Source organism: Elgaria multicarinata, chromosome 2 (assembly GCF_023053635.1).
Source record: "Elgaria multicarinata webbii isolate HBS135686 ecotype San Diego chromosome 2, rElgMul1.1.pri, whole genome shotgun sequence".
Classification (NCBI taxonomy): Eukaryota; Metazoa; Chordata; class Lepidosauria; order Squamata; family Anguidae; genus Elgaria; species Elgaria multicarinata.
The window spans coordinates 54,553,272-54,581,217 of record NC_086172.1 but is presented as its reverse complement, the minus strand read 5'-3'; the positions used below and the strand labels follow the sequence as shown (position 1 = coordinate 54,581,217).

At 38.7% G+C, this 27,946-nt stretch overlaps 2 protein-coding genes across 2 annotated transcripts in view; one reads left to right on the top strand and one right to left on the bottom strand.

The window, feature by feature from the left end:
- Positions 1–732: 732 nt before the first annotated feature.
- Positions 733–22,704, bottom strand: ORC4 (origin recognition complex subunit 4). The gene is made up of 14 exons (XM_063116574.1): positions 22,533–22,704; positions 19,062–19,125; positions 16,038–16,114; positions 14,155–14,245; positions 12,244–12,319; positions 11,520–11,605; positions 10,247–10,295; positions 9,317–9,468; positions 8,411–8,584; positions 7,159–7,245; positions 4,968–5,076; positions 3,903–3,998; positions 3,757–3,824; positions 733–3,234 (listed from the first exon to the last, which is right to left on the bottom strand). The coding sequence occupies exons 2-14, from the start codon at positions 19,110–19,112 to the stop codon at positions 3,052–3,054; spliced, it is 1,299 nt and encodes a 432-aa protein (XP_062972644.1). The 5' UTR covers positions 19,113–19,125; positions 22,533–22,704; the 3' UTR covers positions 733–3,051.
- Positions 22,705–22,960: 256 nt separating this feature from the next.
- MBD5 (methyl-CpG binding domain protein 5) overlaps positions 22,961–27,946 on the top strand; it is a 111,553-nt gene continuing 106,567 nt past the window's right edge. The window contains exon 1 of the mRNA XM_063116570.1: positions 22,961–23,477. The gene's annotated coding sequence lies outside the window, so the exon portion shown is untranslated. The remainder of the gene's footprint in view (positions 23,478–27,946) is intronic.

Sequence of the window (27,946 nt, the reverse complement as noted above, 5' to 3'; positions counted from 1 at the left end):
GGTGGCAAAAGTGTGCCAGCTCCAATGGTAACTTAAAGCAGAGACATCGACTGACAGGTTGGTATACTGTCTCCAGGTATGCAGTGTTAGTGGCATGAGCTCATCCAGACTGGAAAATGGATTTCAGGAACAAACATAGCAAGAAGGTTTACTAGTACTACTCCCAGACCTACCACTACAAACTCCACCCCTTTCTTCAGATGTGATTGGGAAGACCTGCAGTTGAAGAAATAGATTTGCTGCCACAGGTAGTTTGTGGGCTTTGTGTCTAAATAGTCCTTCTGTTCAAGGAAGCAATGAGGCACACTGGATATTGTGGGCTCTCTCCACAATTACTGACACACAAAGTTCTTTGTTCTTTTATGCCTCTGCATTAAAAAGGTAGGTATTTAAGTAGATAATCGGCCTAGAATTACATTAGTCTTTCCTGACTTCTTTCATTTAGTGGTCTTATTTTGCTGAACAAGCCTATGATAAAACTCTCCATTTATAGCTTCAAAACCACTTAATGAGATATTTGACCCGGTGGCCCTGGCTTAGATCAAAAGTCTGTGTTGTGTACCCACTCCGCTATGAAACTAATAAAGAGACAACATTGCACAGGACTTGATTGCCGCTACTTCAAGTTAAGTGCATACAGGGATTCTAATGGTTGCAATATGAAGGGTGTACAAAAAGGTGCACTGTATCAGTCAATATGTCAAGACAATCAATACAGAACCACTCCATTCCTCCCCTTCATACCATTATTTGGTCTTTATTCAATTTGGAGAAGAATGAGTTTCTAAACTTGCTCAACCATAATTACAATTTTACAGAGAACGTATCCCCTCACCCACATCCGGCTGCAAATAGCTTTAAAATGTGCATAAAGAGATACATAGGAATTACATAACATATTGGGTCAAATCCAAGGTAAGCTCTACATTGAGTAGACCATTTAAGTTAATGGGACTTAAGTTAGTCATGACTAACAAGTCCCATTCATGCCAAGAGGTCTACTCAAAGTAGGACTTCTATAGGATTTTACCCAGATTTAAAAGCACCTGTAAAAAATGGAGCATATACATATTGTAAAGATGCACATTAGGACAAAATATGAGGTAGTTTTCACACACATCAAGTACTAGGAAACCAAGTTTAATTCTCATACATGTACGAGTGAATAAATTTCTGACTTCCTTGCATTTCTAGCATAGCTACTGCTTCATAGTCACTACTGAAAGATAATGTAGACTTAATATAACTTCTATAGGATTTCAAAGCTAATAACCTTATGAGACATTGGAGCTAGCTGCTGGTCTTGACTCTTCCATAAGCTCATGAGTGAATAAATGATACCAGCAAAGAACAGAATTATATAGAGGTCCTATCTCTGTGCTTTGGCAGAAGCTCAGTGGGGAGCACTGCAGAGACAGAACTGACATACAGGCTGGGAAAGTAGTACAGAAGGGATAGGTGCAACTGGGATGCCAGGAAGGGTGACTCAGGTCATGAATACAGTATTTTGAAGGCAGGTGATAATTTACAGCAGGGGAGGAGAACCTCAGGTTTAGGGACCAAATCCCGATCTCAGGTTGCCCAGACGCACACACACACACCCCAATTTCTTATTTGGTGGTTTACCAGCTTTTGTGCAATTCTTCCTAATTCTAAAAGGCTGAAATGCCTTTCCTAAGGCTTACTTACTGGAAGTAAGAACTTTAAACTAAAATATGCCAACACTGTACTTTTGGCCCCAACCTCTCCCTTTGCCTTCAGCCCTGCAGTCCCTGAGAGCTTCTCCAAAATGGAATTCAATGCTAGGGATCAAAAAGATTTTCGAAACCAGATTTACAGTCGCAGTTTACACACTGATTGCCCACATTTGAAGGAATAGCCATACTATCATTGATGTGAAACCCTATGGGAAGAGCAAAAAACTCAAAGCAATGTTAACAGCCTACATCAGAAATATATACCTTCCAACCACCAGCTAGCTAAACCACAATTAGCCTGATGGAATTTGAAACAAGGCTGCAGTGATATTTTAAGCAGATTTGCAATTAATTTTGTAGTCAGTTTACAGGAATATTCAAAAGGTATTGGTGAGGCATTCTCTGCTCTCTGTGCACTAGTTATCTATAGCAGAAGTTCTGCAATACAACGTGGCCAAATTTTACATTACCAGTTGCAGTGTAAACTTCTCAAGAGACATAGCTGCTTATTCACATGCACGCTTCTACTGTTTAAAGCAGCATTCCCAACCTGGAGCCCTCTAGATGTTTTGGATTACAACTTTCAGCACCTCTAACCACTGGCCAAGACGGCTTGGATTGATGGAAATCGAATTCCAAAACATCTGGAGAGCACCACATTGGGGAAGACTGGCTTAGATAACCACTACTAATGTTATATTTGTGCTGCATTTTTATTAAGTATAGCCCAAAGACTAGGAGAGAAGTGAGAGTAGAAATATCCAATTTCTGAGAATGGACATATATGGTATTCCTGACCACCAAGCCACCATGTCAGTCAGGCTACATTATACCAGTACCAAGGCACTGAAACAGTTGTCCTAGTCCAGTATCATTTTAGAATAACTATTAAAGCTTCAATAAAATGAGTTGAAAAATAGTTCAGTAGAACAGTAAGGGGCAGTTTAACAGAATGCAAACAGTTATTTAGCCGATAGCCATCAAAAGAGAATTTGACACCATTAGAGAACATTCCCCTCTGCTGGGAATCAAAATAGCAATATACATATTGGGGAAAGCATACATGGAAGGTAGTGAAAATCTAAATAGAACCAAAATGAAATATTGTTTTGATGCAACTTAGGACATTGAAAACAATTTCAATAGGCTAGATCTCTGATCCAGATCAAAAATATTTACTCCCTTGGAAACTTTTCCTCATTTGTTAAAGAAAACAGGACCACTCATGTTTTACCAAAGAACATTCTGTAGAGACAGAGAAAAAAAATCCATGTTTTCAAGTGTCACAATTCAATTTGTAACACTGATTCATCAATTGTGACTTTCATAAGGTCCACACTTCTGGAGTCCACAATCAGTTTATTGAAGACACAGCCCATTGTTTGACATCTGTTGGGCAATTTGGGTAGACCTGTAAAGCATCCATAATTTGGCTATTGTCCAAAAGCAGTTTCATTAACATGTATTCTCTCTGTGCACAGATAGATGACCCTTCTACAGGTTTTATCAACTCAAGATGCTGCAAATGTTCAAAAGCCTGAAAATAAAAGAACCCAAACAATTATATTCATTTCCCATTATTCTTCACAAGCAATTGCTGTTAAAAAAAAACAGTTCAGTAGGAAATCTTCAGTAGACTTGCCACAAATTTGTTTAAGTGTGGATTTTGGAGTTTCTCATTGAACACTGCAGCTACCTTTATTTTCAGTAGCAAAGTATAATAGAAAATTAGGATTAAGATCCATCTAAACCTAGCCTAAATAAACCTATTTAGCCTCACTCTAAAAAACAGGGATATGTCCAAAAAGATTCTTTACACTTAGGACAAGTAGTTACATAAATGCATATAATGTACACTAGAGGGCATCACAGTACCACACAATGTAAGAAGGCACACTTGATCAAGTATAATCCTCAATATCCACAAGACTTCATTATCTAATTTTTAGCAAAATTCGAGCCAAATATTACAGCTTCATTAATGATTTCAAGCTATTCATTTTCTGTGGTAGTAAAACAACCATCATGTTTCCCAAGAATATAAATAATTTATACATACCTTCATAACAACAGGCTTCTCAAAATTGTATACAGTATGTGCCTTCCTCTGAACAAACTTCTGATATTCTGCATGAATAAACATATATTACACTATTGTTTTAGAAGAAATCAAACATTTATTTTATAAATCTGATGTCACCTCACCATTATAAACCATCTGAAAATTAAATGGTTCTCCTTCATAAATATCATTTAAATGTTTCATAGCTATTATGAGGCAGAATTCCAGCACAGATAAACCTATGAGAGAAAGACAACAACAGTTAACTCTCTTTATTTCATAGTAGTATAACTTTTAAGATATTTTAAATTAGATGTCCCCAACAATGGGGGATTATATTATGAGTTATTTCTCCTTCTGTTACACTTTTTAAATAAAAGTTAAATAAATCCAAAATTCAAAAGCAAATGCAGCAAAATACTTTGGAAAATAATATCTACGTGCTCCTTCACAAGAACATTAAGACACAAAACTCTGAGTGCAGACAGTAAGTTTTTAGCAAGCACTTTTGTAAAGCTTTAAATATACACATCTGCTCATTCAACATTTCTTCTGGATGTCAAGTTAATCTAAAATGTCAAGGGACCTATACTTTGATAGAACTTGAGGGAAGACCCCAGATAGCACTGTGTCATAATGAAGAATTACAAGGCGTTTGAGGGAAATGAAAAGTTTGTACAACTGCAAGAGAGCTGGCATTAGAGGTAGGGTGTGTGTGTGAGAGAGAGAGACAGACAGACAGACAGACAGACTATAAGGAAGATAAAGGCTCAATACAGACTTCATGGCCAAACTAATTTGGCCATCAGAAATGCGTGTCAGATTTTCTTCCTCCACTTGGCATGTTCCAATTCCCTCTTGCATTTTTATATTTTGAAGTGGTTTTTCAAAGGCTACGATTACTGCAAACCACATTCACGATTCTGGTTTGGAGGTGAACTATGGTGAGCTGTAAACATAGATTGTCTAATTTGGACATTAACGCAAACCAGGAAATGCAAAAGATAATCAGCATACAAGTATAAAAGGAGGAACATGGGCAGAGAGTATGCTCCAAACTGCCAAAACATGATCTGGACATGGTCTCAATTATGTCAAAGGAACTACATTATACCAAGTGTTTGTCTTGTACGTTTTAAAGGATTATTCACCATGGCACATATATGGAAGCTCACATTCACTAAGACTGCAAATAAATAAGGTCTTACCATGTATAATATTTGCTTTTGAGTCCATTCTACAGCGTCTACTTGCTTCTAGAAGGTCTGAGACACTGATATATGCGTGAGACACAGTTATATTACTTAAAGCAAGCATCTGAAAGCAAAATTTTTTTAAAAATCTATGTAACTACTTATTACTAAATACAACCTATAATTATTCACAATACAAAATGTGTTGTAGTAATCAACTGACAATATTACTGCAGGTTTCAATCTACTAGTTACAATGACCAATTTTAAGAACTCTGATAAGCTTTGCTACTAAAGAGACAATGATTAAATAATTTATTATTCGCAGACTCCATTAAGCAATTCTGGAAACAGTACATAACTTCCAGCAGGTTATGCACAGAACCTAAATGCAACGTATGAGACCAAAACCAACTGACTGACATTATAAAAATGGTTGTCCGTAAGAATATGAGGAATATTTAAGTGTATTTTGCCGAGATGCCTGAATACAATGCTCTGGGCTTCCAAAACAATGCTTTAGAGTACACTATTTATTTAATAGTGGAGTCCACTATTTTAAATAACTATTGGCCAGTATTCAACATTACATTTGTTGTAAGTTGCATGAATGCACAGTGCTGACCAAACTCCAAGAATTCCTAGATGAAACTTATTATCTGGAACCATTTTAGTCTGGCTTCAAGCCTTGGTCACATTAGTAATTGCTTTCGCTGGGAGGTAGACAAGAGCAGTGCATCCCTATTGGTTCCGCAAGACATCTCAGTGGCTTTCAGTATCACTGACTGGGGTTATTCTTCTGGGCTTCCTTGCCAGATGAGGCTTAGAAGACCATTTTGCAGTGGCTCTAGTTTTTCCTTACAGGCAGGTTTTAGAAGATGATGCAGCGGTCATCGTCAACCCCTTGGCCTATGGGATCGCACAGGATAAAATATTGTCCCCTATGCTTTTCAGCATCTAGATGAAACTACTAGGAAAGTGGATTTTTATTAGTATGCTAATAATACTCAACTCTATATTTACTTTGCACCATATACTGGAGAAGCTATAGAGATTTCTGAATCAATGGTTGGAAACAGTGATGGACTGGATGATAGTGAACAAACTAAAACTAAATCTGGATAACAGAGGTGCTATTGGTTAAGAAGTCTACCAATCCAGGGATAGGATGCCAGTAAGAAGGAAAGCAGAAAGAAGATTTGTTGGAAAGAAGGAACAGGCAGGTTATGGGGATCAGAAGGTAGACGCTAGAACTATACAGCATGGAGGAGATGAAGGGAGACTATAAAGGTAAAGGGGGGAAGTGGCAAAAGCAGAGAAGGGCTGGAAGGATTGTACTCTCTCTCTCTTCCTTTTTCTGCTCTACAGTTTCTGGAGCTCTCATGCTGTGTGGTGAGGATTTACAACTTTTCCTCCAAGCCTCAATGCATATACAGACAAATGAAGGCACAAGCAGGGCACAGGCTAGGAAGCCTCACACTATGGGACCATAATCCAGGACAGGGAGACATAAAGTTTAGGAGAAACCTTGCCACACACACAAGACTAGGATCTAACACACACTTGGAGTATCTGAAGAAGGTCCTCCTTTCCAGATCATTTAACCTTTAAGAAGGGTAAAAACACCTTTTTCTTTCTTTCTTGCCCACTCATCTCCCGCTCTTCACACACACACGCTCATAGGAAAACATTGCAGGGAGGATTTTCCAAGGAGGGGGGTTGGCGGGAGCATGTGGGTTGCAATCCACCTTGAAAATTGCCCTCTGCATGTCAATTAAAATGAGAAGAAAATGTTCTATTGGCATCAATTGACACTTTGGGCCCATGGAAATAGCCCCCGGGGCCCCATGAACCAAGGCATAGCAACACCTTTGCTCAAAGGGATACAGTCATTCAAAAAACAAAAACAAAACACACACAGAGTTTTAAACGTAATGGAATTAAGAATTCACATTTATTTCTAAAACGTAATACTCAGTGCTAATCAGCATCCCCAGGGCAGCTTACAAAGAGGACAACATACATTTACCATTTAGGAAAGGGTAAATGTAAGCGCAGTAAATCAGAACATATTCCTTTTCCTTTTAGTTTTTAATATAACATTTGCTTTTTTTTCCATTCATAATTAGAATAATTAGTTGATTTGCAAATCTAATAATAAAAGCGAATCAGAATATAAGAGATTAATGGGCCAAGATCTTCTTACCAATAACATGGAGATACACCGCAGGTCTTTACTGTAATAGAACTGATTTTGTAGTACATCTTGAACCTTTTTGTCTTCTAAGAGAGACTAAAACAGATTTTTGAGAAATTAATTTGTAGAACAGACTTTAATCCACATAAAAAATTAACTTAATACAGTCAAGTAAAACTACTTTTTGCATGGTGCCCATAGACAACTTTCAAATAACCCATCATGGCTTATTTTAGGGTGATTTGAGGATTGTTTAACCCTCAAGTAACCTCTTCCACCTGGGTTCAAACAACCCAACAAGCCATGGCAAGCTACATACCCATGGCCATCATGTAAAAATGGTTCCCAGGATGACGCAACAGCCCCAATGGCTAAATTGAGCCATGGTGGGCTGTTATGTGAACATATGAGGTGTTGCAGTTAATACAACAAATACGAGTCTGGAGCAAAATCAGAAAGGTATTTCCAGTTACAGTTTCCCAGGAGCAAATAAGATTATCAGCAAAGTAGATAAAAAATCTATTTTTAAAAAAATCGCTAAACTTGGGGATTTTTTTTTAAATTATAATTTTCTCTTAAAAAACTAGATATCTGAATAAGGATGTTAATGCTTACTATTACAGAACAACCCTATGCGGGAGAGAGGGAAGCAGAGAAACCACCTTTTCCAATGCTCAGTTGGCTCGTGCCACCAGAACAAAGGGTGTGTGGATTTCCCTGTTTATTTCATTGTTTCTTTTTTACTTTTCCCTCCCACTGATTCAGATGAATTTCAGTGGAATCCAGTTAAGCCCTTCAGCTGATGGAACTGGGATCGGGGTGATTCCTTCAGGAAGAGAGGTTTATGGGAGCTCTGGAACAGAATCGGCCATAATTCTTCCCCCATTCCAGGGGCAAAAGATGGTTTGGATCCTGTGGACCCACAGGCTCTTCCTTGCCCAGTCATAGAATGCTTCTTTTTTGTGCTGACGGAGTTCCCGAATTGGTGAATCAATGGTTGAGAACTGTTCCACACCCTTACAGTGGCATCCTTGAGGACAGATCCCTCTCCATTTACAAGTGACCTTCCACTTGCACATGGGAACTTCGGGTTCAAGTCAGTGTATGATTTAAAATATATAATTACTACACTGGAAACAAGAATATATGCTCTCCATATATTCCTTTTTAGGTCACTTAAGCACCGCTACTTTGCAGTTTATTTGAACATCTCTAGAAAGACAACTCATTACTTGTTCGTTACAACTTTTATTTCAACTACCTGTATGTTCTTATTCCATTTCTGAGTAAAGGTCTTTTCTGGAAATTCTGGAGGCAGGGATAACTGTTCTTTACAAATATTCAGATATTTTTTTAAATCAAAGGAATTCGTTAAGTATATTTGTCGATGTGAAAATCTTGACTTCACTCTCTTCTCCATGAGTTCTAGAATATCCTAGTAAAAAAATTACAAATACAGCTTTCAATTTTATCATTTAACCTAAGCATGCAAGACATCTGTAACTTTAAACTCCTAACATATTCATTCAAACTTCCATTCTGCAGCATTTTCTGAGTTTAAGCATAATTCTGACCTTGATTCAAGTCTTTGAAAGAGGCACATTAGCCAAGCTACCCACCAGTGAAAGACCTTTACAAATATTTCTTACATTTGCACTTCCATTCTAGAGATGTCAGCCATTATCAAACATCTAAAGTAGCTTTCAGTTTACTAGGCAAATTAATATTGGGAATCCATTGAAATGTTATGCGCATGAGCTATTTAGCTGAACAAATATTTTCTGTTAAGGTTTTGCAGTCCTCTCTTTTTTCGAGAGGAATATAATTCTTTTAACCCACAGATACTATTAACAGCATAATTCTATGAAGTATTTTTTAAGTGCAGTTGCACATAAAGTTTTAATTGTAGATAAAGCAGCATTCTAAGTTTCATAACTGAAACAGACTTATAGTTATACGAACTTTTATTTTTTGTACCTACAGAAAATTTCAATTGTGGTTAAAGCAGCATCCTAAGTTTCATAGCTAAAGCAGACTTACAGTTATTGAAGGGTTCTTTACTCATCCTTAAACCTCTAATAACCTGAAAAAATTTCTTCAGAAATCATTACCTGACTTTACATGCAGTGGTGGTGAAATAGGTTGAGAAAAATTAAACCCATCTTACCAGTCTACAAGTCAGACCCACAACAGCTATAGGTGTCTGCGCTGACTGCGCTATATCAAAGAGGTTATACAGCAAAGTCTGGTTCTTATGATAAACAAACAGATCAAACTCATCTAGAATGAACAGCACTGGACAACTGTGGGCACGGTCACCTAAAATAAAAATCAAACTGGTAAGTAGGACTCTCAACAGATTAAGATAAGTTTTAGATCATTCATCTGCATTTTAAATTACTTCTAAATTTGCGTGTAATCAAAGCTTCTAATAACTGTAATGTAATTTATAATGTAAGGAAAGCTACAATTCATAGAAGAGAAAACCATCTAAACATTGTCTTTTGACCCTTTATTATGTCAAAACACCAGAACAGCCTCAAAAAGCAACTACTTATTTAAAATTATTTTTAGGCCGCTGTTAAGGGGGGAATCCTCCCAAGGAGTGATACAAAAACAGTACAAAATAACATTCAATAAAAACAGTGATTACATTAATAAAATCAGGAGCCCCAAAACTAAGAAGTCATCAAAAGCAAGGTGCGCCTTTCCTGAAGAACTAAGAAGCAGCCTGATAAAACTCCTATGGAAGCTAATTCCAGAGATGTGAGGCCACTAGTGAAAGCTGGTAAAAAGGGTTCGTAGTCACCACCTGAGCTCCCCTAGTAAGCAGAGTTCATGATGCTTCCAAAGCTTGGAGAAATGTATACTGCTAATTATACAGGTTTAGTAAATATTTATAGTATGTTGAATTTACTCATTGCATATCTAAATCCTGACTTAAAGCATTAGGTATCATATAATTTAAGGCCATATGAAGTTTTTCTTCCTAAACTTCTCCAGTTTATCTGCAATTTAATTTCTTCTCACCTCAAACTCAATAATTCCTAATTAGCCACACAATTCTACATCACTAACCCCCAGAAAACATGTTTACCTCTCTTTAATGCTTCCAGAAGAAATGTGAGGTTTTCTGCAAAACTACCCTGAAAGAGAGCAAAGTTAGCTTAAATGCAAGGTCTAGTTCCTTCTAGGAACTTTCTTTATTTCAAACCTTTGGCATAACTATATGCTATGACAGTATCTGCAGTTTAATCTAGAAAGTTTAATTAGTCATACTAGGAGTAATACATGGTCCGGAAAACTACCCAAAGTGCAAGGAGAACTAGGCAGAAAAAGAAGATGCACTATTGAGTTGCTTTCATGGACTTGCATTCCTTTCTTCTGCTGTAACAAGAGGGAACTCCTATGGTTACAAGTTCAAGTTCCAAGTGTGTTTGATACCCAAGCCTGGATATTGGAGACATGCATAAGTTCCCACTTCACACATAATCCAAAACAAAGAAAGCAAATGTGTGAGTGATTTGCACATCACTTTCCCAGCCTCACCAGGCATCTGGATGCACTAATAGGTTCCAATTAATTATGCACACATTACTCCTAATCTTTCAGCAGAAGTGCCATGTCAACATTTCATTACTGTTCTATTATTTTTCTTAATTTTGATGTCTCACCCCCCAAATAAAACTGTATATTTAGAGATATAAAGGCAATCATATGAGCAGAACTGTTACCCATACAGGCTAGTAAAAATCAATAGAGAGCATGTCCTCACCAACAGACAAAGGCTCAAATTCAGAGAAAAGTCTGGTGGTCTGGTTTCTGCTCCGAAACCCAGAACTCAGTGTAGATTCCATTCCTAATAAAACATTCTGCGAGCAGTTGACTACCACCTTCAATTACTCCATCCAGTTTCTGGAACCCAGACATTCTTGATTTCAAGCCAGATTCTGTGTGTTATATGGTGCTCTCAACTTTATTGTATTTTGATATTTGCTAGATAGTATTATGTCAGACTCTTTAATTCAGATGCAATCAGAGAAGGCTAAAGTTCACAGAAACACCAAAAAAAGCTGCCTCCTACTTCCCATGTACATTGTTGAACATCCTTTCTACAACTGGTTTGCTTGGTTATAAATTACTAGCTAGTTTAAGACAGGCCACACTCTTGATTTTCCAGAAAATAAATAGAGCCCATTATGAACTCATTTTGCAAGAAATATTCAAGTGAGAATTATGTTAAAACACACTATTTGATTTTTAAATATATATATATATATATATATAGTTACTGTACACATTATGTTCATCTTGAAAATCTGCCACAAAACAAGCCCTATGTACTTTTTATGTAACATTGTTTTACTTACAAAAACTTTATCTCCGACAACATTTTCCAGATTTAGCTGTCTTGTAATTTCCTTAAGAGCAATTTTATCATTTGTCTGCAATAGCCCTAGAAGGAAACAGCAAATACATTATAATATTCTATAATGTATCCTTATCCTTTCTATAAATCTGTAAACCCATCAGGAGCATGCAATTTTCTTAGTATAAAATATGTACTTTTTTCCTAAGAAATAGCAATAGGCAAAGTAAATTTAGGCCTGCTTTAACATGAATTGAGCTTTATATGCTCCCTCCCTCATCCCTACACACATTTATATCCTGTTTCGAACCACAGCTTGCAATTACATCTGTACCAGTAAATTATGATTTGCACACACATCATATTCCAGAAACAGAGTTGCCAACAATGATCACGATTTGCAATTCTTCAAGTGCTAGTGCAAAACCTAGTTGGTATATATATTCAAACTATAGGCAAGCTAAAATTTGTACTATAAATGAAGTAATAAGCATGTGGCATGTTCCTGATTCTCTAAACCATTGTTTAGAGGTCAGGAAGGTTACATCTTGAGACACCCATTGAGAGAACTGATCACTATAGAAGTTTCATATACAATTCTGTCACTGCTGTCAGCGGGCATTATGGGAATAATAGGGAATCTTACTTGCAATTATTACTTAACACAGATAAAAGCTAAATCTTCAAGAAAATTCAATTCAGTGACCAAATGTTGAAATACTTACCATTTAAATGAACCTGCAATATATTATCTCTTATTTGCTTTACTTCCATGAGTTTCTTTAAGACATGACAAGTTAACTAGGAACAAATAAAATAAGTTTATCATTTACAGTAAAACATGGTTGATTTCATATGCTTATTACATTCAACGTTTAAAACTGAAACAATCTATTTTATTGATGCTATAAGAGTATAAATTATTATTGACATGAGGTTGGCTCCAGAGTTGCCCTTCTACCAACAGAAAAGATCCTTCCATTTGCAGAAGGAACTGCAATCCAGCAAAGGCTGCCGCCAGAATAAGGCAACGTTCACCCTCACCGTGCCACCTCCAGCACTGTTCTGAGGAATCCTCCACTCCTCTGGAGCAGATTTTCAGAGAGCTGCAGGGGGAAGGAGGAATCAGCAAAAATGCATTCCCCTTTCCACCAGCAGAAGTATCCTCTAAATGGGATGCTCCTTTCTGGTCTCAGCTCTCTTCCCCTGCAGGAGGAAAGAAGGGTATATGGTGTGGGGCGTTGCAAGGGGAAAACTACCAAATTAACCCTCACTTCCATTCATAGAATCCTCCATTAGATCCAAGCTCCTTCTGTGAAGGAAAGAGCTCATTTAGATACTAACAAATAACTGGCTATTTAGAGTTAAGTATGTTCCTGGCTTAAGATGAAAGAATATATCAGACAGCATCCAATGCAGCACAACTGCTAACATAAATTAGCTTGCACTACTGTAAACTTCCTCTAGTGTAGTGGTCTTCAGCTAGTCCAGACCCGAGACCCACATCAGACTCCCAACCTGCAACACAGGACCCATTTTCACAGTTGCCCAAGATGGCAGCAACAATGGATTGCGACCCACCAGCTGAAGGCCACTGCTCTGGGACAATGCTAATAGCATTAGCTGGTGCGCTATTGCCATTGCAATAGTTGATGTCAGCACAATGTAAATTGCATTAGCAGTTGCACTCGGTTCGATACGGCCCATCAAGTGAATGCAATATATTTGTTGCAGTTTTATAAACAGTTACTTCAAAGGCATGACAACTGAAGGATTGATGGTATGACACAGAATAGACAAATATTAAGAAATCAGAACATACCAATGGACTTTTCTGGGAGCCAGTGATATTGGGCAGGAAAAAAACATGCCAGTCTTACAAATCAATTTTTTAAACTTTGTATGATTTTGTTTTTCAAAATACAAAAAATAGTTTTACCAAAAGGTCAAAAGAGGACAGGTGAAGATATCAAAAAGGACTGATCATGTGCAGGCTGGAGAGGGTCACATATCCCCACCTGCCTTTTGGGGATGTTGCTGATGGGTCTTTGTTTTGATATTGGCTTATCATTTTAATTTCATATGTAAGCCAGCTTGCAAGGCTTCGTATACTTAAAAGGTGGGCTATAAGTGAGTAACACAAATAAAAATAACAGATTCAGAGTATCATTTCACTAAGAGGGATCAGTCACGAAGGATGCCGGATTTAAATACTGAGGAAACAGTGAAATGAATTTTAGTTAGAAAATAGTTTTATTTATAAAATTTACAAACTGCTTTTCTATTCAGTAAAACATAAGAAAAAGGATGTACAATAAACTATAGCAACATTAATAAAATAGCACATTTGGAAGCTAAACATCCTATATATATTCGGGGGGGGGGGGGAACCACACAACTGCAGAAATTAAAGTAAGGTTAATAGCTCTAAGAGTTACTTTTATATACATAGCCTGCTGAATTTTGTTCCACAGGCTGAGCAGGCATACATACTGCACAACCACTTATGCAACTACAACTTTAGTTGGATTCTCCTCTTATACATAGTTCAAAACCTAATTTATTTGCAGTAATGGAATGAAACAGTTGGATACTGCCCAATATGTAAAACCTAAAAATATATATATATATATTACCGAAGTCTTTCCTGACCCCCGAGGTCCAATAAGGAGCACAGAGTTGCTTTCACCATGGATAGCAGTACGTTTTAACAGCTCAAGTAAATCTCTGTGGAAAGTAAATACAAATAACTTAGAAGTACCTGGGAAAAATCACTGATCAACTGGAGAAAGGAATTTGCCATTAAAAATAATTTAAACATCAATCCACAAGAAACTAAATGTCAAAAAAGTAGTATTATCTGCAGATACCTGAGAATTCAAGATGTAGCAACTGAATCTATCAAAGAGCCCTGATGGTTCTGTGCTATCTCCAGTATTCAAGGCAGTAAGCCTGTGTGCACCAGTTGCTGGGGAACATGGGTGGGAGGGTGCTGTTGCACCAGGTCCTGCTTGTTCATCCCTGGCCGATGGCTGGTTGGCCACTGTGCGAACAGAGTGCTGGACTAGATGGACCCTTGGTCTGATCCAGCATCAGGGCACTTCTTATGTTCTTAAGAGGTTCTCCCATATTAGAAGAAACATTTATTCTCAGTATGGACGATGTTAATTTTTGTGAACCGCCCAGAAAACTTTGGGTATTGGGGGGAATAGAAATGCAGTAAATAAATAATGATAAAAAAGAATTACTGTGAGACTAACGATCTCTATTGACTCAGCTTCCCTTCCTTCATCTTCTTATAAAGCACAATATATGACAACATAGCAAGGAATTGGTCAGCCAGTGTATAGTGGCTAGTGCTGGAATAGTACTGGGAAGAGCCAGGTTCAAACCTCCACTTAGCCACAAAGCTTTAAGAACACAGGAAGAACCACACTGGATCAGACAAAAGCCCATCTAGTCCAGCTTTCTGTACCAGATGCTTCTGGGAAATTGACAAGCAGGACATGTGTCATAGCACCCCCTCCCACTCATGTTCGCCAGCAACTTGTATTCAGAGCATGCATATTGACTCTGACCCTGGAGATAATATAAAACCATCATGGATTTGTCTAACACCCTTTTAAACCTATCATAGTTGGAGGGCATCACTACTTCTTGTGGAAGTTAATTCCATAGTTTAACTAATTGCTGCATGAAGAACTTCATTTCTTTGTCAGCTTTTCAGCCTAAGTTATTTAACAAGGTTATTGTGAACATAAAAGGTATGCTGTCTTCAGCTCATTTGATGAAAATTTGCAGGAGCTTTCATAAACAATCTAGGAATTGTTCCTGGGTTGTTTGATACAATGTGCAAATCCAGAACTCTGGATGGTTGAGGGATGAACAAGCCAGAGTTGTCATCCAACAACAAGCCCAATTATGTGTGAACTGCAACACTGTGTGTTAGGGTAAGAACCACCCCTATCCTACTTCAATAATAGTTAATCATTGGTGCGGTGATGCTGCCTGAAGACCATGCTACTGCAGCAGCAGTCTGTTAGACTGGAATAGCACTGTGATGCAAGGAAAGCAGAACTTTTAATTTGATGTCTTGAACAACAGCCACTGGGAATATTCTCTTCTCATGTTTTGGTATTTTAAAAATCCCTTTGAGAGTCTCGTTAACTGTGGGTTGGATCCAGATCTGCTCTTCTGCAAACAAAAGGGATCCTCCATTCAACAGAAGTGAATTGGACTTAGTGCAGGCTTCTGGTCAATTAGGTGTATAGTGGGCAGAATGTGATTTTGCTGGTTTTCCCTTCCCCCCACAGCCCCCAATGCCACCTCCTATGCTGTTATGGAGGGTTCCTACACCCTCTCGAGACTTTTAGGGCTGGGAGGACTGCAATGGGAGATAAAATTAGCAAAAATCACCTCTTCCTTCTGGAGTGACCCATTCATGGAGTTCTGCTCCACTCAATTCTAGATCCAACCCAAAGGGGCTGACTGAAACAAAAGTAAAGAGACTTTTGCTTACCTGTACTGAAGCTCAGTTCCAAACAACTTTGCATTTGGTTTCTGATGACAGAATCTTTCACGTAATATTCTTTGGACCTGTGTACATTGTTATAAAGATATCAAACATTAAAAAATAATACAGCCAATTATCAATTTTCTCCTACCCTGTGGGGCTTGATAAAAAGCAAAAATGTTTTGCTTCAAAATCTTTCAGAGACATTTTGGTAACATTTAAAGTATCACATTTTTCTGGCCAGTGTATGAGGCAAGTGTTGCCTACTGAGAGAAAACTATGTATTCATCATTTAACAATATTTTACATTAAAAAAATCTAGGTGGTATATAAAACAGTACAGTATAAAACCATAATAAAATACTATGTATCATTACTGTATACTGAAGACAAGCTAACTGTTGTAACAAAGCTTGTTGAAACAAGTATATCTTCAGTAGACACTGAAAACCCAGAAGGGCTGGTGTATCTAATTTGTACTGGCAGCGAGTTCCAAAGACTGGGTGATATTAAAGGCCCAATTCTGAGCCATTGAAGACTGGATCCTCAAAATCTTACGCACCACAAGGAGGGTATCTCTAGATGAGTACAGTAACCAAACAAGCAGGTAGGGCATCAGGTAATCTCTTAGGTATTCCAGTCCAGAGTTGTCCTTCAGAATAGGTTTAATATTATGGCGCTAAACCACTCCTGTTACCAACCTGGCTGCAGCTTCTGCACCAGCTTTAAGCATGCACATCTCCACATAAAGTGCACTGCAGTAATCAAGTCTTGAGGTTGCCAATGCACAGATCATAGTGATCAAGCTTTCCCTGTCCTGTAATGGCCATAGCCATCTTACCAGCTGAAAGTAGTAAAATGTACTCCTAATCACCAAAGACACAGATGCCTCCAGTGATAGCACAACATCAAGCAGTCCCCTCAGTCTATGCACCTACTTCTTCAAGGGAAGTGTAAACCCACCCAGAACAGGCAACTGACCCAATTCCCAGACACAGAAACCATGCATCCATAGAGTCTCTGCCTTGCCAGGATTCCAGACACCAGCTCAAAGCTTGCACAGGCTCCCCTGATTCAAACGTTAACAGAATTTTTTTAAAATGTATTTCATTTTTATACCGCCCAATAGCCATAGCTCTCTGGGCAGTTCAAAGAGCTGGGTGTCTTCACCCAGCCATAATGACTCTTTCAACAGCTTCATATAATGTTAAACAGCACTGGAGATAAAATACTGCCCTATGGCAGCCCACAGCCTTAACATCAAGGGGCCGATGAGCAATTAAAAGTACTCTGAAATTAACCGTGCAGATAAGACTGAAATCCCTGAAGAATGGTGCATGTGATATTCATCTTGTGAAGTCAGTCCAGAAGGATACCACACTCAAATGGTACCAAAAACACTGAAAAACCCAGCAAGGGCAACAAGGTAGCAGTTCTCCCATCTCTCTCCCAGTTAAGATCATCCATCTGGGCAACTAAGGCCAATTCAGCTCCAAAACTGAGCCCGAACCCAATTGGAATAGTTCAAGATAATTAGTATTCTGCAAGAATGTATGCAATTGCCCTGCTCCAACTCTCTTGAGAATCTTCCCCCAAAAGATGATGTTTTTGACTGGTAATTGACAAATGCCATGGTGGACTTAAAGACCAGCCACACCACACCTTTTTCAAGGCATAGAGAAAGCTAAAGACATGAAAGCTGAATAAGGTAGCACTAAATCAATCTGAGAAGAGGGGAAAATAAGTACAACCAACATTGTTCCATAAAATCAATGCACTCATAATGCACAGAAACTATAGTTTGCCTTCATGAAAGCAAAAACTTGTTTTTCAAAAGAATATTAAAGGACTTCAAAACACTACCAATCATTTAGTTGTATGATAAAAACAAATACGTTTTTCAACCATGTAAGAATCTGAATAGCATGCAATTTTAAAAGAATTAAGAGCAACCCTCCTTACCCTACAAAATAAATCAAGCTTTTTAAAGTATTGTCTCAAATGATATGGAAGCAAGGCATTTAAGCAATACTATGGGATATTTCAGAGTTCCCCCTCTAAGGCTGCAGATGCTGCTACAACCTCAGCAGGAAATATGGGAACCATAAGTGCCCTTTTCCGCCTCTTGCAGCTGCTGTGGAAAGCACCATGGCAGCTTCCTCATCCAAGACTGGAGCTCCAACTTCAGTTGAAGATGCAAATGAGGGAGTGGTGAGAGTAGGCACCAAGGATCTGCAATATCTTAAAGCCTCCAGTTCCTATCCTTGTGACTCTACTAGTAAAAAACAGAACAGAAAGGAGAAGGGAGAGGCAAAAATTGCCCTTTAAACTCCTTCTATTCTGCTGGGCATCTGCAAGAGCATTGGATGTCCATAGTGCTCCGACTTTGGAAGTGCTCCTTCAAAAAGCATGGGATCGTTCTCTAAGGCACAAATTAAGCAGAGACTTCAATTACATTCCCAAACTGTATTAGCTGCATAGCATGGTATAGACTTAAATGAGTTATTAAACAAGAATAGCTGGGGGTGGGGGAAAAGAACTGAGAGATTAGGAAGAGTCATAACTGAGGATACCACAGGACAGGCTATTATTCATGCTGCTTAATCATGTGATTTATGCCAAAAAAACACACAACCAAAACTCATTGAAAACAATATAGTATAATTAGGGCAGGCTCACACATTCAGACCTGAGGTTGCATGTGCAGCTGAAATCAGTGGATGGTGCTGCATGCATGGATATAATCAGTTGGTAAGCAGTATCCATTCTGATAGTTTTATCAGCTATATGAGTGTCCATGTCTGTGTATGATAGCAAGAGACTGAATACATACATCAAGCAATTTGTACATGAGTGTGAGCAGATTATATAAACATAGCCCACTGTTGTAGACATGTAATTTGTACAAATGAATCCCTACAGAACAATGAACAAATAGGTTACTGTGTATTCATCAGTGCAAGTCATTAAATTATAACTTTATTTCTCATAATCAAGAAATTGTATCATAAAATTAGTTTTATTACTAACCTTTGAGATACACTCTGCATTTGTATCCTCCTTCAACTTACGTTTACTCATTGTGATTCACAATCTAAAAGAGGGAGAAACATTTACATTACAATAGAACTTCCTCATGCACAGTTAACTCCAAGTTCATACTTGACTGTTCAACACAGGGGTGAAGAAGAATCCTAAGAAAGGAAATGAATGTTGTAAACCTATGCCCCCCAAATAAACTTTGGCCACTTCAGATTATACACCTCCACAAAAAGAATGTCACCTACAAGATTCCTGACAATTGTGCCATTTGTAAATTCCTTTATGTAAGTCTTCTGAAGTATAATGCCAACATACCTATCCTTTCCTTGAAAAATATATGCATGAATAAGGAACTGAAGGATCTGCACCCTGAAGTAAGACATGTGCTACCCCAATGTATACAATCCCAGTTTACACAGAAACAAAGCTTTGGGCCAGGTACAATCCAAAAGCATCTCACAGGGGCCAGATTCCTGGTATGATCAGGCCAGCTTAAAGTTTAGTTTGAGAAGCGAAGCCCCAGTTCCTACCTTCATAGATGTATTTATTTTAATAGCAGATTACAAATAATTAAAATCATCTAGCAAAATCATTCTACAACTCTAGTCAAGCGATAACAAATTCAAAATGTAAGTAGAATAAATATCAGTACTGTGAGAATATACCTATAACAGTAATACAATGCAAATAAATTATATAAATTTTATAAATATATTTAAATACATTAAATATGGATTATTATCCAGCAATTTGTTGTTCCAAAAAGGAAATAAACAGACTCCAGTTTTCTATGAACTTATTTTTCTGTTATGTTTCTTCTTTAACTATGTGAGGGTGCAATCAGATCTGGATGCCTGTCAGCCTTTGAACTCGGAGGCTGATGGTCATTCTGTGTACAGCAGAAGGATTGTGGAGATCAGCAAGTCTCTATTCTCCTCAAACTGCATTAACTAGATGGGGAGGGAATAAATCAGGAGCAGGCGGATGATTATTCATAAGCCGGTCCACCCGTAGAACCACCCTTTCTCTTCTGCCCGAGTACACATTTGCGAGCAAGTTGCCCAGCCCTGCCATAGATATTACTTTACATAGTACAAGAGGATAGGCACCTGCTCCAAGGGGCTTACATTGATAATTTAAATGATATAGCAAGGTAGAACCAGTTTACATAACATATCCCAAAGTGCCATTCTGACGACAGAAATGGGAGCAATATCTGAATGGCAGACTGAGACTTCCAGGACAGCTCCTCTCCTCAAAAAATAATGTACATGCAGATTATGCCACCTCCATATAATCTACAAGATATCAATGCTCAGCAGCCCTAAAATCTTATTTTGTTTTAACTTTGTCCTCAATATTAAACAGTTTATCCAACTGGGGGGGAGGAACATATATGTAAAAATGTGACAGAAGAGCACCTATATGTGAGCAGTCCTTTCTTTTGTGTTTTGTCTGTAAGTCTTATGATTTTGACAGGGCTGGTTTAGAACGCTTATCACTTCTCTTCAAAAATATCCCATGGATATAGCACCACTGATGTCAACAAGACAGCTTTGAAGTGGAGCTGAGCTGCATATTTAGGGCAGCACCCCCAGCTAGCCGCATGTGGCATCTACATGTTTCCTTGTGGCCCAAGAGCTTTCAGCCTCCAAAAAAACAACAACGATACAATCATATACTTAATTAGATAGAAGTCCTACTACTCCCACCATGTCACTGCCAGTCATGCTGGCTAGGGCATGCTAGGAGCTCTAGGACTTTTTCTGTCTAAACATACAAAGGATTATACCCTTATGGAATAATCCTATGGGATGCGCCCTGGGTTCTCACAAGTATCCAATGCAGAGTGCTTTGTGTCTCTCATAATTCATTAAAGCTAAACTAGCAATTTTGCCCATCACAGATAATTCAGGGAAGGGAAGGAGGTTGGACTGGAGATACATTGCAGCCCCATGTCCCCAGTCTCTTCCCCATCCTACCCCCTTTAACTCTCTACAAGCTCACATTTGCAAACTTGTAGCAGCAGCCAGCATGGTTCTTTCCACGCTGGCTGTGAAGGGACGGAGGAGGGAAGCGTAGTTTCCTGGTCCTGAGGATAGAGCTCAGCACCAGGAAACTGAAATACACAATATTTCCCAGGCACTAAAGGGCATAGGATTACTCTCCCAAGATACTTGGGATGAAGAAAACAAATAAATTACATCCTCAAGTAGTAAGAATAGCAGAGACTTGGGACTGACTAAGCCATTTGCATGGCCTGGGGCTACCAGGACCAGATCCTGCAGAATTCCACAAGGTATCAACCTTTCCTCCCATCACACCCCTCCTTGCAGTTAATTCAAACAGCCACCTTGGGCGAAATTCTATCTTTGGTGCAACTTAAGCTGCCACCTGCCATTCTCTCACCCATTTAAGAATATGAAAGCATAAGAAGGGGCCCAGCTGGATCAGTTCAATGGCCTATGCAGCCCAGCAATCAGTTTTCCACAGTGGCCAGCCACATGCCCAGTGGCGGAGCGTGGGATGCTGGCGCCTGGGGCAAGGCAAGTATTGCGCCCCTAATCCGTGGACCTTTAGCACTCCCTGAGTCCCTTCCACCAGTCCAGTATTGTACCCCTTACCCTCCCCAAGCACATGTATTATATTTTAAGAAAATACTTATCTATTTAAAGTAAAATTAATATAATATTAGTATATCGGTACTTAAATTTATTTAAAATCGCCTGGTTTTAATATGTGCAATTTTTTCAATAACAGTATTGAAATCTACATTGAAAATGTTACACGGCAATGTTTATTGTCCCCGTCTACACAGTTGGATCTTCATAGATTTTATTTTTATCTATTATTACTACATCCTTTTCTTTCTTTTTTTTGAAATTTTTGCACCCCTAAGAATTTTGCGCCCAGGGCAACCGCCCCTGAGCCCCCACCCACCCCACGCTACGCCACTGCACATGCCTATGCGAAGTCTGCAAGCAGGACCTAAGGACAACAGCCCTCTCCCGCCGTTGTACCCCAGCATGTGGCCTCTGATCCTGCAGGAAGCCACCACGACTAGCAGCCGTTCACCGCCTTGTTCCCCAAGAATCTGTCTAATCGCCTTTTATTTAAAGCCTTCCAAGTCGGCGGCCGTCACCACAGGCTGAAGAAGCGAATTCCAGAGTTTCAACTATTCACCCGCTGGATACCCTGAGCACGCACCAGCCACACGGGAGAAGGGAGGAAGCCCGTTAATTTCCCACTTCCCCTCTAAGGAAGGTGGTCGAAGCCACCTTCCCCGCCCTTTTACTCACAGGCAGGCCGAGCGGGGAGGAAGGAGGCGCCCGGGGGGGGGGGAGGAATACCGGCAGGGCGCCCTGGAATTACCTCGGAATCCCTACCCTGGCTCCAGGGTGAGGAAGTTAAAATTAAAAAACCCAACTCCGCGGCGCCCTGTCCCCCTCAGCCACTTACCTCCGTCCTTCTTGCCCACTCGCTACCTACGGCAGCCACAGCGAGATCTCAAGGGCGCGCGCGTTCTCCGTTACTCCTCCGGCTCGTCGTCGAGCGGCCCAAGGCACCCAGCAACCCCCGCGCGCACCTCCACCATGTGACTGTGAGAGAATATATGTGCGCGCGGATGCATTTATACACACAAACACGTCGTCGCCGCCACCTCCTCGCCGCGTACCTCCTCAAGACTCTCCTCCTCTTCGCCTCCACCCCTTTGCTTACTTCCGCTTTACCTTCTGATTTCCCCTCCCACAACTTCCGGCCCCCTTCCTCCCATCTTTGCGGAATCCTTTTCCGGGTTCTCTCGCAGCGCGGGGCATTGTGGGAGGCAACCTTTTTTTCCCTCCCCCTCCTTCAACCCAGCAAGCTCCCTTGGGGCGCATGCGCAGTGACAGCCTCCCATCTTTCTCCCAGCCAGAACCAGAGCTTCAGCAGCAGCTGATGATGAAGAAGAGAGGGAAGGGGGAGACTGGGGGGACCTTTTATTTATATTGTTAAAGGGACAGAGCACTAATTCCACCTTGAATTGGTTTGCGGGGAGGGTTTGGCCTGAGGAGATTGAGTTTCTCCCCCACCCTCAGTCTAGCTAGAGGATCCCAGAGAGACACAGTGAGAGAAGGAGAGTTTCTTCCCCCGCTTTGGCCGTCAGAGAAGAGAGAAAAGAGACCAAAAGCCTCTTAGCAACACAGCCCCGTCTCCTTCTCCACTACTATTGCTGCTGCTGCTACTGCTGCTTTTTGGCCCTGGCTGGAGACACCTCACCACACACACAGGAGGAGCAGACGCCAGTTCACCAGCTTCCCCCCCCCATCCCCCTACTCTCCCCTCCTCCCCCTTTATTACCCTTTGTGTGTGTCTCTCTCTCCACTGCTCCAGGAAAGGAAATAAAAGTGGGGTGCAGCCAAGGTAAGCCTCTCTATGTATGGGGAAGGGAGGTGAGGCAAGCAATGCCTTCTCCTACTCCACAATTCCACTCTGATGCAAACAGAGCTGGATAGTGGGAGGGTGTTTGTGTTCTTCATTCTGCCTTTATCTTTTCCCTCTCTATTTTTACTTTTGAGGACAGAAACAGTTTGATTGTTTCCTGGTTAGAAAAGTGGTGGTTTTATTTCTGGTTTTTTTAAATGTTTTTTTTTTTAGGGATGAAGATTGAAAAGTGTCAGTACTGTGTTTTATTCTAAGTAGCATGTAATATATGTCTGCCAATTTTTTACTCAATAGTTGGGTATAGGGAGATCGCTTGTGCTGTGTTCTGCCTTGGGTTTTCTTTTTCTTTTTTTATTCCTTACTAGGTAGTCTAGTGTCACAGTGTGTTTTTAAAATTATTTTTGGTTTTAGGTATTTTGTCCTGGTGTTGATGCTTTTCTTCTGGTGTATACAAAAGTCTTCCAAACTTCTATTCGGCATTTTTCATCGAAGGATTTTATCAGTATTTACTGTTAGTGGTCTTTGGAAGTTTCCTCTACTAGGTAGAGAGACAGATGTCTCAAAAGATGTCTTTGAAAAGGCTTTCCTTGGCTGTTCATCAGAATTGAAGTCATATTGGAATATTTTGTTTTGAATGTTAATAATATGAAATTGAACCACCATATTTTTTTCAAGCCTCTCTATCTCTGTGTTTACTTAATTTTTTCAGGTTATGTCACTTTTGAAATTCAGATCTTCCAAAACCTCTTATGCTTACTATTAAGCAAAATAATAATCTATCTTGTTAACATGTTAAAGGATCTGGGTCTAAATAATACTGTATGAAGGAGTGACTCTCAATATTATTTATAAAGTCATTAATTAAGTTTCTGCTAAGTACCCTCATTTGTCTTTATTAAGTAGTTAAGAATCAAACTTATTTAGGGGGACTGATATTTACATGGTGATGAGAATTAAAACCCTAGCCCATTCTAATAAGCGTTTATGTAAGTATAAATCCCATTGATTTGGAGAAGTATTTCTCTTTAAGTGTTGTTAGATTGTAGCTTGACCAATTTACAGTCCAGATTTGGGTTTTAGTTTCAAAAGTAAAAAAGGAGCTTGGAAAATATGTTAACTGTTACAAGTTAACTGTTACAGCTTGGGCAGCTCTGTTGTGAAATAATTGTCTTTGTGTTTTTATTCTGAAATAGTTTATTTAAAGTAAGAGGATATTGTGTTGTCAGATTACTAAAGCCTACAAGGTGTGTTTGAACTGTGATATGTGCACAGATGGCCTATGCATTTCAATAGGCCTAGGGAATCTGACCAACGAAAAATGCAGCTTGATATGTACTGCTTCCTTACTCTTATATTTGAAGTGAAGTCAAAAAATAATTATTGCATCCATAATACTATCTCATTAGCAAAATGTGCCTTTTATAACCCTGCTGGCAGCGCGAAACATTTTTTTTTTTTATCAAGTCCAAGAGGACTGGTAGAAAAAACTTGGTAGTAGGATACATATTTTAGAAGAGCTTGAGCTGTACCTTTCACTGTGTGAAAGGTAACTTGGACTTTGAAGAATAAAAAAAGAATAAGGTGTGAAATGATATTCCTTTTTTATGAGTACTATGTTTTTAACAATTTATTTTTAGGCTTAAGTAAAGCTGGACATTTTTAGGTTAAAGTTAGTTCTAGATGCTGCGATACCATGTTTTCTATAATACTGTTTTATTAGTTTCATCTTTTCTTCTTTTTTTGTGATTGAGGTATATCAAATACAAGGCGAAACTTGAATTTGAATCGCAAGTATAATATGAAATATTGTTCTGACACATGATCAAATAGGGACCATGAATATTATTAATGTACCGAGGAAATTCTTTTCATTTCTAAACTGGTTGAATAATTTTAAGGATAGATAAATAATATAATACATAATATAATTAGATTTTTGGTTGTACATAAGAATCTTACCTTTTGATTATAGTAATTAGTATTTTAATTCATATCTTACATTTGTACAGGATTGATTTTAACTTCGGAAGTTATAATTCTAACCATACTATTCAACTCAATGTAAGCTATTTTCATCAGACTTCAGACAACAGGGTTTAATATTGCAATCCTATATATGGTAAGCCTTATTGAACTCCACAGAACGTACTGTCAAGTAAACATATATAGAATAAGGCTGCAAGATAGATATTTACAGTTATACATGCTTAATTTTGAGTTGTTAAGTAGATCTAAATAGTAGACTTTACAAAGCTAGATTTTTATTAATTTCAAGACTACATCTTGAATGAATATTTTTTGGTGATGAATTCTTGCACCTGGGTCTCAGGACTAGACTATATGTGCAGGGTAAAGAAGGACTAGCTCAGGGTTAGATCACATTCTTTGCATGAAAAGGTTCCCAGATTCAATTTCTGGCATCTCCATGTAGGCTGTGGAAAGATAATAGATGATTGTACACTTGTGTACAATCCTTTGAAGGATTATATTAGGTAGGCATGAAAAGATGGAACTTAGAAATCTTCTCAGGATTCATCTGCATAAGAAACTGTGATTTGTTTTAACATGAATAGCTTAAGGAACTCCTCATCAAACATCATCATATAGTCTTTGAAATGCTTTTTGGATGTGATAAGAGTCCTTAGATCATACAGTCCAGGTTACTCATAACTAGGACAGTATAATAAACATATTTTGAGGATTGCATGTATATTTCTTATGATATTTGCATTCCTGTAGCTGGGATCTTGGTATAAGAATCAAATCATGTCTCTCATACTAATTTAGAATACTTGACCAGTCAAATATAGGCCAGTTGAATCCTATGCACATTTACAAAATCAGTGGGACTTACTTCCAAGTAAATATGGCTAGGGTTTGGCTGTTCAGATTATACAAGCATCCTTGTTTCTATTTCCTGCGTACAATCTTTAGGCTTTTAAGAAAATCAGTTTTCAAACCAGCCCTGTAATATAGGCAGTCGCAGTGTTGCTTTAGTTTTGCTAGTGGTTCACTTCTAGCTGCCTGCCTGAGTTCAGCTGCAGCAAATATTAATAGTGGGACAAAGTTGTTCTGTAAGGGAATAAATTCTGTCTCTCAGATCTTGTCCACATGAACCTCTGAAATGTCATTTTAAAGTTTAATTTAAATTTTAAGCAGCTGTGAACACTTTTGGCATTCTTAAAGTTTATTGGTTTTGTATGGACTTAGTTATTGACGATTCCCATAGATTACAGCTTCAATAATATGTTTCAGACATACAATAGAAAAGGTGAGTCGCCATTAGCAAATGGTAGTGTTCATAAATCACTTGGTAGTATTGTCTGAACAACATCAAGCATTCTGATGTCAATATTGATGCAGGGACACATCAGGACTAATGCTTTTAATACATAAACTTTATATCTCCAATTTACTTTTTTGTTAAGTTATCTAATGTTCATAGGCAGGTCAGTTCAGTGCATATCTAGCAATCATTTGCTGACTTGTCCATATTTTCTAGTTAAAAGATGAAAACAAAAACACCCCACTACACCTACCAAATAGCATAATAAGCAACTCTTAGGGAAGGCCTAATAGGAACTTTTATTTTATACTGTATTTTTAAACTTTTATATTGTATCTTATTTCATAGTTTGATTGTTGTAAACCACTCAGAGACCTTTGGTATAGAACTGCAATAAATAAATAAATATAATAAACTGTAGCTAAGGCCATGTTGTAGCTGCCCCTAAAAATGTCAATACTACAGCATACTGTTGCATCATAGAAGATGGCCAGGTATTGCACTTGCCACCTTTTGGGAGCAAGCCCTGCCATTCCCCTATGTCCAGTTCCTGTACTCTATGATTGTAACCACTGATTTCTTTATGGGAAGAGAGTTCTGTCTGCTTAAACTGGTAGTGTTGATTAATCATTACATCAACTAGTGAGTGTTAAGCATGAATTTTGAAAAATGTTTTCACTATACAGTTCATTATTTAAAATTTGTTTTTAAAGTCTTTTGAATATATGTGCTTCATTGATTGAAATAAATGCTCAAGCATTTAGGGACACGTAAACTTTTCCTGGAAGGGACATTCAAGAAGTGGGATGTCCCATTCCTTGGAATCAGGAAATGGAAAGTTAACTTTTAACTGTGGAATGGGGCTATATTCCCAGTCTGTTCCAGCTCCAGTCATTTCAATACCTTCCATATCAGGGCATGAGACTTGACACATGACTTCAACAAGTTTTCCTTTTACAAGGCCACACACTGAATCTTTTGCAATTGCTAGCTTCACAAGGGTAAATGCAATAAGTAGGTGACTCTACTGGATGTAGCTCAACTTTTGGGCACCATGGTGTTGATCCAGGAGTAATTCCTTGTGCAAGATTTCAGGTGTACTCCCTTCACCTCTACCTCCCTTGTCACCAAGCTCAAATTGTGTTGACGTTTAAGATACTTG